At 28.0% G+C, this 14,866-nt stretch overlaps 1 protein-coding gene across 1 annotated transcript in view; it reads left to right on the top strand.

Annotated features, from left to right (window-relative positions):
- The window catches only part of LOC145256202 (ribosome quality control complex subunit NEMF-like), a 121,736-nt gene that overhangs the window by 31,769 nt on the left and 75,101 nt on the right, over nucleotides 1-14,866 (top strand). The window contains exons 11-14 of the mRNA XM_080114815.1: nucleotides 4,977-5,039; nucleotides 5,487-5,564; nucleotides 10,266-10,313; nucleotides 13,599-13,759. Coding sequence (XP_079970941.1) covers nucleotides 4,977-5,039; nucleotides 5,487-5,564; nucleotides 10,266-10,313; nucleotides 13,599-13,759 — 350 coding nt within the window. The remainder of the gene's footprint in view (nucleotides 1-4,976; nucleotides 5,040-5,486; nucleotides 5,565-10,265; nucleotides 10,314-13,598; nucleotides 13,760-14,866) is intronic.

Here is a 14,866-nt window from a genome sequence, read left to right as displayed (position 1 = left end):
TAGAATTATAAATAGATGGGATTGCAAGAATGATAAATAGATGGGATTGCAAGAATTATAAATAGATGGGATTGCAAGAATTATAAATAGATGGGATTGCAAGAATTATAAATAGATGGGATTGCAAGAATGATAAATAGATGGGATTGCAAGAATTATAAATAGATGGGATTGCAAGAATTATAAATAGATGGGATTGCAAGAATTATAAATAGATGGGATTGCAAGAATTATAAATAGATGGGATTGCAAGAATTATAAATAGATGGGATTGCAAGAATTATAAATAGATGGGATTGCAAGAATGATAAATAGATGGGATTGCAAGAATTATAAATAAATTGGATTGCAAGAATTATAAATAGATGGGATTGCAAGAATTATAAATAGATGGGATTGCAAGAATTATAAATAGATGGGATTGCAAGAATAATAAATAGATGTGATTGCAAGAATTATAAATAGATGGGATTGCTAGAATTATAAATAGATGGGATTGCAAGAATGATAAATAGATGGGATTGCAAGAATGATAAATAGATGGGATTGCAAGAATAATAAATAGATGTGATTGCAAGAATGATAAATAGATGGGATTGCAAGAATTATAAATAGATGGGATTGCAAGAATAATACATAGATGGGATTGCAAGAATGATAAATAGATGGGATTGCAAGAATGATAAATAGATGGGATTGCAAGAATGATAAATAGATGGGATTGCAAGAATGATAAATAGATGGGATTGCAAGAATTATAAATAGATGGGATTGCAAGAATGATAAATAGATGGGATTGCAAGAATGATAAATAGATGGGATTGCTAGAATTATAAATAGATGGGATTGCAAGAATGATAAATAGATGGGATTGCAAGAATTATAAATAGATGGGATTGCAAGAATTATAAATAGATGGGATTGCAAGAATGATAAATAGATGGGATTGCAAGAATGATAAATAGATGGGATTGCAAGAATGATAAATAGATGGGATTGCTAGAATTATAAATAGATGGGATTGCAAGAATTATAAATAGATGGGATTGCAAGAATTATAAATAGATGGGATTGCAAGAATGATAAATAGATGGGATTGCAAGAATGATAAATAGATGGGATTGCAAGAATTATAAATAGATGGGATTGCAAGAATAATAAATAGATGTGATTGCAAGAATTATGAATAGATGGGATTGCAAGAATTATAAATAGATGGGATTGCAAGAATGATAAATAGATGGGATTGCAAGAATTATAAATAGATGGGATTGCAAGAATTATAAATAGATGGGATTGCAAGAATTATAAATAGATGGGATTGCAAGAATTATAAATAGATGGGATTGCAAGAATGATAAATAGATGGGATTGCAAGAATGACAAATAGATGGGATTGCAAGAATGATAAATAGATGGGATTGCAAGAATGATAAATAGATGGGATTGCAAGAATTATAAATAAATTGGATTGCAAGAATTATAAATAGATGGGATTGCACGAATTATAAATAGATGGGATTGCAAGAATAATAAATAGATGGGATTGCAAGAATAATAAATAGATGTGATTGCAAGAATTATAAATAGATGGGATTGCTAGAATTATAAATAGATGGGATTGCAAGAATGATAAATAGATGGGATTGCAAGAATGATAAATAGATGGGATTGCAAGAATTATAAATAGATGGGATTGCTAGAATTATAAATAGATGGGATTGCAAGAATAATAAATAGATGTGATTGCAAGAATGATAAATAGATGGGATTGCAAGAATGATAAATAGATGGGATTGCAAGAATGATAAATAGATGGGATTGCAACAATTATAAATAGATGGGATTGCTAGAATTATAAATAGATGGGATTGCAAGAATGATAAATAGATGGGATTGCAAGAATTATAAATAGATGGGATTGCAAGAATTATAAATAGATGGGATTGCAAGAATTATAAATAGATGGGATTGCAAGAATAATACATAGATGGGATTGCAAGAATGATAAATAGATGGGATTGCAAGAATGATAAATAGATGGGATTGCAAGAATGATAAATAGATGGGATTGCAAGAATGATAAATAGATGGGATTGCAAGAATGATAAATAGATGGGATTGCTAGAATTATAAATAGATGGGATTGCAAGAATGATAAATAGATGGGATTGCAAGAATTATAAATAGATGGGATTGCAAGAATTATAAATAGATGGGATTGCAAGAATGATAAATAGATGGGATTGCAAGAATTATAAATAGATGGGATTGCTAGAATTATAAATAGATGGGATTGCAAGAATTATACATAGATGGGATTGCAAGAATAATAAATAGATGGGATTGCAAGAATGATAAATTGATGGGATTGCAAGAATGATAAATAGATGGGATTGCAAGAATTATAAATAGATGGGATTGCAAGAATTATAAATAGATGGGATTGCAAGAATTATAAATAGATGGGATTGCAAGAATTATAAATAGATGGGATTGCAAGAATAATACATAGATGGGATTGCAAGAATGATAAATAGATGGGATTGCAAGAATGATAAATAGATGGGATTGCAAGAATGATAAATAGATGGGATTGCAAGAATTATAAATAGATGGGATTGCAAGAATGATAAATAGATGGGATTGCAAGAATGATAAATAGATGGGATTGCTAGAATTATAAATAGATGGGATTGCAAGAATGATAAATAGATGGGATTGCAAGAATTATAAATAGATGGGATTGCAAGAATTATAAATAGATGGGATTGCAAGAATGATAAATAGATGGGATTGCAAGAATGATAAATAGATGGGATTGCTAGAATTATAAATAGATGGGATTGCAAGAATTATAAATAGATGGGATTGCAAGAATTATAAATAGATGGGATTGCAAGAATGATAAATAGATGGGATTGCAAGAATGATAAATAGATGAGATTGCAAGAATTATAAATAGATGGGATTGCAAGAATAATAAATAGATGTGATTGCAAGAATTATGAATAGATGGGATTGCAAGAATTATAAATAGATGGGATTGCAAGAATTATAAATAGATGGGATTGCAAGAATTATAAATAGATGGGATTGCAAGAATTATAAATAGATGGGATTGCAAGAATTATAAATAGATGGGATTGCAAGAATGATAAATAGATGGGATTGCAAGAATGATAAATAGATGGGATTGCAAGAATGATAAATAGATGGGATTGCAAGAATGATAAATAGATGGGATTGCAAGAATGATAAATAGATGGGATTGCAAGAATTATAAATAAATTGGATTGCAAGAATTATAAATAGATGGGATTGCAAGAATTATAAATAGATGGGATTGCAAGAATAATAAATAGATGGGATTGCAAGAATAATAAATAGATGTGATTGCAAGAATTATAAATAGATGGGATTGCTAGAATTATAAATAGATGGGATTGCAAGAATGATAAATAGATGGGATTGCAAGAATTATAAATAGATGGGATTGCTAGAATTATAAATAGATGGGATTGCAAGAATAATAAATAGATGTGATTGCAAGAATGATAAATAGATGGGATTGCAAGAATGATAAATAGATAGGATTGCAAGAATGATAAATAGATGGGATTGCAACAATTATAAATAGATGGGATTGCTAGAATTATAAATAGATGGGATTGCAAGAATGATAAATAGATGGGATTGCAAGAATTATAAATAGATGGGATTGCAAGAATGATAAATAGATGGGATTGCAAGAATTATAAATAGATGGGATTGCAAGAATAATACATAGATGGGATTGCAAGAATGATAAATAGATGGGATTGCAAGAATGATAAATAGATGGGATTGCAAGAATGATAAATAGATGGGATTGCAAGAATTATAAATAGATGGGATTGCAAGAATGATAAATAGATGGGATTGCAAGAATGATAAATAGATGGGATTGCTAGAATTATAAATAGATGGGATTGCAAGAATTATAAATAGATGGGATTGCAAGAATTATAAATAGATGGGATTGCTAGAATTATAAATAGATGGGATTGCAAGAATTATAAATAGATGGGATTGCTAGAATTATAAATAGATGGGATTGCAAGAATTATAAATAGATGGGATTGCAAGAATTATAAATAGATGGGATTGCAAGAATGATAAATAGATGGGATTGCAAGAATTATAAATAGATGGGATTGCTAGAATTATAAATAGATGGGATTGCTAGAATTATAAATAGATGGGATTGCTAGAATTATAAATAGGTGGGGTTGCAAGAATTATAAATAGATGGGATTGCAAGAATTATAAATAGATTGGATTGCAAGAATGATAAATAGATGGGATTTCAAGAATTATAAATAGATGGGATTGCAAGAATTATAAATAGATGGGGTAAATTCAGAGAATTTCTGTTATTACTAACTAGCAGAGTGTTACCACTGTCAACCAAAGGAAGAATTTGTCTGACGTGTATGCAGTGTGATGATGTATAAAAATGTGACCAATGAGGGTTGAAGACATACGTTGCATGGAAAGAAATAATATGAGATGATATGATGGGTGTGTAATGCGAGTTTATCTATGAGTCTATCTACGTCAGTTCTGATGACCTCATAGGAAGTTTAATTCTGAACAGTATGAGGAGATGTGGGCAAAACAGAAGATTGTGATGGTATGGCGGGTTAGTAGATGTAGAACAGTTTAGATACCAGAGTGAGTTGACAGGAGTAGACCAAAGAAAACGGGATGAAGTGATACAAATGGACTTTAAGAGAGAAAAAGGTATAAATAAAGAGCTAGGCAAAAATAGGTTACTTTGGAAGTCGATTTCTTGAAGGTGTCCAACATGTAAACTGGACATTGAAATGATGATGATGCACATCACAAATACAAGCATGCACTGATATGCATTTTTTTTTTACTATTGTGTGACTTAGTTAATTAAAAAATAATCCTTGCTTTTGTTTTTTTAGGCAGTTGATGAGTTCTACTCCAAGTTGGAAACGCAGAAGATTGATATGAAAATATTGCAACAGGTAAAACAAATGTATTTATGCGTGTCTTTCGGTTGTTGCTCATTCTGGGGTGCTTCAAATCTACTTGATCCATTCCTTTTCTTTTTTATTCACCCAAACAAACAACTGGACTTACAAATGGTCAGATTGATGTTTTAGAGGACGGTAGAGATGTGCCCTGCAGCCTTCATTAAGGCAGGCTACTAGGTGAAGGAGAACTCTGATATAATATCTGCGATGACCATTACTTACAAAGTTTTAGACTTGTTGTTCTTTTTGGGACAGAGTGACATTTACTTAGAAAGTAGAATTAGTTCTGTGTGAAATTTTTTCTCACTTACAAAAGACGATATGCGAATGGGTTGTTCATTTAATATTTGTTCTGACAATATTAAAATATGTATTTTTGTTTTCAGTAATGATTATCTTAACGTGCATGTTAATACATGTTTTGTGTTATGAATTCAGGAAAAAATGGCTGTGAAAAAGTTGGAAAATGTGAAGAAGGATCATGAAAAACGGATGCAAGAATTACAAAAAGCTCAGGTAAGTGATTTTGAGTGTGATTATAGACGTGATACTGTTGACATTCCCCACACCCTTAACAAGGAAATAGGAAAACGTATAACAAAAAAAAGGAGGAAATAAGTTTATTAGATGAATAAAGGTATAGGAAATGGGGTTGATGGAAGGACAATGGCTAGGAAGTTGTTCACCAAAGAAGGCAAAAGAAGCTGAGGTAGATCGTTGCTAAAGGGGTGGTGATGTTTGGGACAAAGAAGGTCATTATAGTAAGAGTTTGTCTTAGAAGGGTCAGTGAGTTTTACAACAGTTGTGGACAGTTGCAGATGGTCTGAGGTTTGCAACAGTTGATGAAAATTTCTAGTTGGACACAGTAGAACACAGATTTTGGCTTGGGCCAGATCAAGAGAGCTTTACAAGATCAACATGAGCTGACGTCAACTGGAAGCAACGGAACCATGACAAACCGTGTAGATGTGGACCTTAGCATTTAGATTTGGTTTGGTTTGGTTTGGTTTGGTTGTTTTTGTTTTACGGCATATCAACCCTTTTCAGGTTATTTAATGCCGAATCCAGTGATTTTGAAGAAAAAATTTTCATAGAATATATATATATATATATATATTTTTTTTTTTCAAGTCAGTTTCTATTTAACTCATAGTTGGGACCCTAACAGGTACTACCACTCCGGGTCAGTGGACCTGGGAGCAATGGCAATTAAAGGGTGGCTCCACACTCCCCAAAGCCCGCAAGCTGGGGCCTCACCATCAGATATAGTTTAAGGTCATATCTAGGACCTAACATTTAGAGGGACACTCATGTCACACACACACCCAGAGTGCAACTGATATTTGCAGAATGTGTCGGAGTTTGTTTTTTTTATGTTTTGTTTTATTTTATTTGTTTATACTTGCAAGCAACTGCGCACCCCTCTATCAATTAGATACGAGGGTTGCACAATGTGGATTCACAAAAAATGCAGTAAAATAAAAGTCGATTCGTCAAGGATTCCTCCTATTGTTGTTTTTTAATGTTTTGGCATGGCTCGTGTAATAGATAGAATGCTACAAAACGATATCATGATAAATTAATGAAAGTTGGATGGTGTTGAGTTGTTCTGTACCTTGGAGATAGTCAATGTTTAGAAGGAACTTGTAAGGCATGCACAATCCATTGGTGCAAAGTTGCCTGCGGAAAGTTACGAAAGCTTCTTCACATTTGCATATATATGCATAACCGGGGTGTAGTATCCTGTAGCTGTACCTGTAGAATCCTGGACAGGCAATAAATTTTGCATAGTGAGTGAGTCATGCTTAACTGGATGTAGAACTTTTACTAAATAATTGCCAATGATTGTGGATTTATATTTTATTGTTTTGTTATGGATTTTATATTTAATTATTTTATTATGGATTTTATATTTCATTAATTATGAATTTCATATTTCATTATTAATTTTATATTTCATAATTTTATTATGGATTTTATATTTGATCATTTTATTATAAATTTTATATTTCATTATTTTAATATAAATTTCATATTTCATTATTTTATTATGAATTTTATATTTCATCATTTTATTATCAATTTTATATTTCATTATTTTAATATAGATTTCATATTTCATTATTTTGATATAGATTTCATATTTCATTATTTTAATATAGATTTCATATTTCATTATTTTAATATAGATTTCATATTTCATTATTTTAATATGAATTTTATATTTCATTAATTATAAATTTCATATTTCATTATTTTACTATGAATTTTATATTTCATTAATTATAAATTTCATATTTCATTATGAATTTTATATTTCATCATTTTATTATCAACTAGCATTTAAGCCCAGCATGCCCAGGTGTTTGGATGTGTATGTTGAGCAAAAAAAAAAAAGTGGTAGTAGGAAGGCAGGCTCGAATGCGTACCGCGAAGGAGGAAAAGAATGGGAAGAAAACCTGACGTTTATGCTGTTACGACCACCGCCAAACTGGAAGCAACATTTTTTAAAATTAAGGCTAGACAATCTAAAGGAGAGGATAACTTTAAAAAATATCGACGAAAAAAGTGCCCCCCCCCCCCGTAGAAAAGTGCCTAGTTGAAGGGGTAGATATTAATGTTTTTAGCCAATTTTTCGATATTTGTCGTATGAAAGATAGAACTTTAAAACGATACTGATCTTGAAAGTTTAAGGCAGACATGCAAACAGACATACATACATACATTTATATATTGGTAACTAAAAATTTTCAACCCAAACTGATGAAACAGCTTGCCCTATCTCTGAATACCCTTTATGTAAAATTTCAAATATTTAGACCAGAAATTGTCTGAGTAATTTGGAAGAGACCGCAGAGGTCAATTTTTTTTTTAACTTTGACCCCTATTATGACCCATTAAAATTTATTGTTTTGGGCTCAAATCAAGTTATTAAGTTAGATCCATGTCCAAGGAACCTATATCTAAAATTTCAAGTGCGTAGACCCAAAATTGGCGGAGGAGTTTGGTTTTATTATCAATTTTATATTTCGTTAATTTATTATCGATTTTATATTTTGTTAATTTATTATGGATTTTATATTTCATTAATTTATTATGGATTTTATATTTCATTAATTTATTATCAATTTTATATTTCATTAATTTATTATAAATTTTATATTTCATTATTTTATTATAAATTTTATATTTCGTTAATTTATTATGGATTTATATTTCATTAATTTATTATAAATTTTATATTTCATTAATTTATTATGGATTTTATATTTGATTAATTTATTATCAATTTTATATTTCATTAATTATGGATTTTATATTTCATTCATTAATTATGGATTTTATATTTCATTAATTTATTATACATTTTATATTTCATTATTTTATTATAAATTTTATATTTCATTAATTTATTATAAATTTTATATTTCATTAATTTATTATAAATTTTATATTTCATTAATTTATAATAAATTTTATATTTCATTAATTTATAATAAATTTTATATTTCATTAATTTATTATAAATTTTATATTTCATTAATTTATTATAAATTTTATATTTCATTAATTTATTATAAATTTTATATTTCATTAATTTATTATAAATTTTATATTTCGTTAATTTATTATGGATTTTATATTTCATTAATTTATTATAAATTTTATATTTCGTTAATTTATTATGGATTTTATATTTCATTAATTTATTATGGATTTTATATTTCATTAATTTATTATGGATTTTATATTTCATTAATTTATTATGCATTTTATATTTCATTAATTTATTATAAATTTTATATTTCGTTAATTTATTATGGATTTTATATTTCATTAATTTATTATAAATTTTATATTTCGTTAATTTATTATGGATTTTATATTTCATTAATTTATTATGGATTTTATATTTCATTAATTTATTATAAATTTTATATTTCGTTAATTTATTATGGATTTTATATTTCATTAATTTATTATAAATTTTATATTTCATTAATCATGGATTTTATATTTCATTAATTTATTATAAATTTTATATTTCATTAATTTATTAATTTTATATTTCATTATTTTATTATACATTTTATATTTCATTATTTTATTATAAATTTTATATTTCATTAATTTATTATAAATTTTATATTTCATTGATTTATTATAAATTTTATATTTCATTAATTTATTATAAATTTTATATTTCATTAATTTATTATCAATTTTATATTTCATTAATTTATTATAAATTTTATATTTTGTTAATTTATGAATTTTATATTTCATTAATTTATTATGAATTTTATATTTCATTAATTTATTATCAATTTTATATTTCATTAATTTATTATCAATTTTATATTTCATTAATTTATTATAAATTTTATATTTCATTAATTTATTATAAATTTTATATTTCATTAATTTATTATAAATTTTATATTTCATTAATTTATTATGGATTTTATATTTCATTAATTTATTATGGATTTTATATTTCATTAATTTATTATGGATTTTATATTTCATTAATTTATTATAAATTTTATATTTCATTAATTTATTATCAATTTTATATTTCATTAATTTATTATCAATTTTATATTTCATTAATTATGGATTTTATATTTCATTCATTAATTATGGATTTTATATTTCATTAATTTATTATACATTTTATATTTCATTATTTTATTATAAATTTTATATTTCATTAATTTATTATAAATTTTATATTTCATTAATTTATTATAAATTTTATATTTCATTAATTTATAATAAATTTTATATTTCATTAATTTATTATCAATTTTATATTTCATTAATTTATTATAAATTTTATATTTCATTAATTTATTATAAATTTTATATTTTGTTAATTTATTATCAATTTTATATTTCATTAATTTATTATAAATTTTATATTTCATTAATTTATTATAAATTTTATATTTTGTTAATTTATTATCAATTTTATATTTCATTAATTTATTATCAATTTTATATTTCATTAATTTATTATGGATTTTATATTCCATTATTTTAGTATGAATTTTTAATTTTATTATAATATTACAACAGCCTTGTATATATATTTTATGAAAAAAGCATTTAAGAAACAAAACGATTCCCTTTTTTATGTGTTCTCACAAAATACTAAGGATTTGCGTCTGTTTTCTAATATTTATAAATTTTTTTTTTCTTTTCTTTTTTCAGGAATCTGATACAGTGAAAGGGCAATTTATTGAATATAACTTAACTTTGGTGAGAATTTTATCAGAAATATGCTTTTGCCTATGTTATGTTGTGTCCACCTTACAGATAATAATAAATTCTTCCACTTATTATAAAGACCAGGAGAATATGTGTCTCGATGTTAGTACACAGGTTTTGCACACTTGTCAGTCGGATTGACGTACAACAACTCTCTTTATTTATTGTATTTGTTTTTCTTTTATTCCGGTCCCTTACGGGATCACAACACTGACAAGCAGTCGCCATGAGAAATTGATTATCTTTCTGCTAATAAACAGAGAAAGTGAGATTGACAGACAAAAAAGAATTTTATATTCCATTATTTTTATTATAGATTTTATATCTCACTAGCGGGACCTGTGGAAATTCCACAGAGGACCCATTCATATGTAATATATTGATGTTAGCATTCTGTAGATATTCAGTGTAAATTGAGATGCTCTGATATTATTGTAGCTTTTTTGTTAAAACTGCAAAAGTATTTATCTAAGCTAGCACAAACGCCCGGTAAAGCCCGGTCATAAAATATGCTTAAATGTGATATTTTAATTCTTGCAGATTTCGTATATATTATTATAGAGTTAATGTTCTATCGACTTTTATATATTATAAAGTTGTGATTAAAAAAAAAAAATATATATATATATATTCATTGATTTAAAACCACCTGAACAGTGAGATATTTTTTTTTTTTTTTTTTTTTTCCCCACTGTTCTTCCAACTGAAACCAAAATTCCCTTCTTCCCTCATTCGTTTTCTTAGTTTTTAATTTATCATTCTGACGTTTCCTCTTAGAGGGTCAGACGATAAGGCCTTAAGGAAATTTTAAAAATTTTAATAATTTCACCTGCCCATTTCTTGTTTTTTGGTATTTAAATTAAATTATGTTTCCTCTGAAATTTCTCCTTCCATTTTGCTGTACCAAAAATGTACTTATATATATATATATATATATATATATCCATATGACTTGGGTGCATTAGATTGAATCAAAACTGAAATTAAAATTTATGAAATATAACTTGAGTTCCTCCAGCCATAATGGAAATCAAAACTTATGAAGAATTCTTGATAAAATTATTTATAAAAAAATAGATGACTTGAGTGCCATCAGGTATAATCGAAACTGAAACCAAAACTTATGAAGAATTCTTGGTAAAATTATTTATGACAAGAAATAGAAGTACATAACAATTAAACGACCCGGATACAAGTGTGACACAGAAAATAACACACGCGCTATCGTATTAATATATAGATTATTATTGATATTTATATCTATTATTATTATCTACCCATATAGATAAGCACATCATCCCCATTAGAATCAGACAACAGGTTTGAAATTGTGTGATATTGTAACCCGTGTATCTCAGGAACTAATAGAGATATTTGTTTAGAGTTTTTTTTTAAAATTAACCCTAACGCTTAAACTATTACATCATGTCATGTTTATTTCAACAATGATGATAGTTGTGAAGTAATGGTGACAATCAAATACGTTATTATTATCTATAAACATAGTAATAAATTTTAATAAAATTAAAGAAACTGCACTTACATTGCATTAGTCATTCTGTGTTCATGTTAGTGTCAACATAATCCGTGAATGTGTTACGGCCATCAGCATCGTCAGCATCATCAAATTCTTCACTGTCAGTTGTAATTGCCTGTAAGGTCAGGTTTTCTTCCACATCTTAAAGAGTTTTTTTTACTCATCTAGAACACCACAGAAATAAGGGGCATGTGCACGGGTACAAAAGTGAGCATTACCTCTCCATCAGTTAGTTTGTCTTTGCAGTGGGACGAAGAGACATGAGCCGTTCCACTTGAGTTAACAAATTTACCGAATTTTCGTTACTAACGATTACTATATTGTCCAATTGACTACTGTGCACTCTTTAACCCTTATCCTCGAGTGGCCTCTAGGCCTTGATAAGAGGTGATGCCTATATATCTATATAAAAAAAAAAAAGTCGTATTCATAAATATTGGATTTTGACCATGTTGTCAAATGCGTTCCGTATCTCTGACAAGTTTGAGAAACACAATGATATACATAACTCATTTTCCCCATATATGGTGCTTGGTACTGGGGATTTTACATAAAATAAGGACACGAAAGGGGGATATCAAACAACATACAGTGAGAGAGGGTGAAAGTGATTGATAAAAACAGTATGAGATTTCTCACTTGATCAGTTAATTACAAATTATAGTTAATTGGACATATTAAAATACAAGTTTTTTTCAAACATGATTCAAGTCTAAACGTCTGAAACATTTTAGCATGCATTTGTGTGATTAAAATATATAAGAAAAAAAATCTTGGGAAAACAAACTGATTAACTTGGCTTTAGTATAACAATATGTATAAAGTTAAGTATGTGTATATGTTTATATATTTTTGTGTATACAATTCACTCTTAAATTAATTAACAGATCATTATAAATTTTACCACACAGCTGCTAGGTGTGAGAAAACGTATTCTGGGTTATATCTAGTTTAATTCAGTTTTATGTAAAAGAGTCAGATATTATATATATATATATATATATATATATATGGAATTCATAATGATCAGTTAATTTGTTAAGGAGTGAATCCTGTGCATACAACTACTCATTAAGAATTTCAAATATTTCAGATTTACATTGAATTCATATATATATATATATGATACTAATTTTCTCAAGCTGGTTAAAGTTGTTGAATAGAACAGATTTACAGCACTTTAATGTTCCCTTATGAATATTAAAAGCAACCTTTTGTTTATAATTCTTTCAATTTTGATCAAAATCCACTACATTATTTTGATTCTTAGAAAATGTCTAAAATTTAAAGCTTTAAGGGATCTTAAAAGAAATCAAAATTCAGGGAATCTTGCTTTATTGGTGTTTAATGACAATGGATTTTAATGCAAATCTGAAATATTTAAATTTTTACATAGGAAGTTGAGCCAATAAAAAACCTTAAAATATGGCAAAGAAACTAAAATTTGGATTTTTTAAAAATTTTACACAAACATTAGTCATGGTGAAAGTAAATTTTTGCCAGAATGGATTTTCTGGGATAACTCTGTTACCCTGGGAGTCATTATAGAGGTAAAATTGCCCCCAAATCGTTTATCTGTTCATTTGTTCACATTTTTCTCAGTAACCATGTCTTGGATTTTAAAAAATTTTTACACAAACATTAGTCATGGTAGAAAGTAAATTTTTCACTTATGGAGGGGGACCCCACATGTTTGGCTTGCTTTTTGTTGCTTTATTATTTATGCTCAATATTTTCAGGTTGATCAAGCATTGACAGTTGTCCGGAGTGCTGTAGCTAATCAAATTAACTGGTCGGAGATTGATGAATTAGTTAAGCAAGCCCAGGCACGTGGTGATCGGGTAGCTTTGGCTATTAAAGCTCTTAAGCTTAACACCAACCACATTACAATGCTTCTCAGGTGAGTAAATAAACGTTTTGAGAATGTTTTTATTTTTCTCATTTCTTGTTTGAGATTCAATTTCTAATATATGTGGCACAATGAATAATAGCTCTTTTCAAGGGAGCTCCTGAGCTTTCCACATTTTGGGCCCTTGCACCAGACTTGTCTTGTACTCATGGGGAGACACACAAAGCCAGGTTGGTGCACATTTTTAAATGTCAGGCTTGTCAACTTTGGAGATTGACAGGAAGTGGGTGCGATTCAAAATTGTTTCCATAAACTGAGTGCAGAGATGCAAACATCAAGCCTGCTGACTGATATCAGAATTTGTTAACCAATCACAATGTTTCAATGTCTTTGTTTTTTAAAATGTATGCATGTTTCTCTCTTTTTTTCGCTCTTCCCTCTTTCTAGCACTCTCTTTCTCTCTCTCTTGCAAATAGAGAAGAATTGTATTATACAGTTTTGCTGTGAGCGTCAACTGGAACAGATGTGTATCAGTTTGGATCCAATTGCAGCTGGTAATGGACAGGTTGAGATTGTGTTTCAAATTTAACATGCTTTTTTAATGTTAAAATAAAATAATTCTATTTTTACAAAAAAAAAGAAATAATTGTTCACTATTGTATACAAGCGTTTAAGTTTCAGCAAAATGGCCCCTATCATCAATGCCGACGGCAAAAATCCTACCCGTGATCATGTCAAAAAGACCCTGAAACAAAACCCACTGCAGAAACAAGAAACACTAGACTAGCTGAAAACACTATCAATAATTCTCCCACTCTTTATCTGTACCTAAACCTAAACATAGATTCCATGATCAAAGCTTCTTTCTTAGAACTGCACGCCTGTGGAATTGTCTTCCGTTTTCCTGCTTTCCAGCTTTCTATAATATGGTTGTCTTCAAGTTCAACGTGAACAAATTTCTGATGAGCCGTTCCACTTAAGTTAACAAATTTACCGAACTTCCATTACTATCGATTACTATATTGTCCTTTTGACTACTCTACACTCTTTAACCCTTATCCTTGAGTGGCCTATCGGCCTTGATAAGTGGTGACGTTTATGTAAAAAAAAAAAAAAAAAGATGTAGCTGATGTCAAATCAGCTCTATTGAACCCTTGA

Source organism: Euprymna scolopes, chromosome 32 (genome assembly GCF_053919585.1).
Source record: "Euprymna scolopes isolate OS-2025 chromosome 32, ASM5391958v1, whole genome shotgun sequence".
NCBI lineage: Eukaryota > Metazoa > Mollusca > Cephalopoda > Sepiida > Sepiolidae > Euprymna > Euprymna scolopes.
Note: the sequence above shows the minus strand (reverse complement) of the source record. Positions and strands in the feature narration are given on the sequence as shown.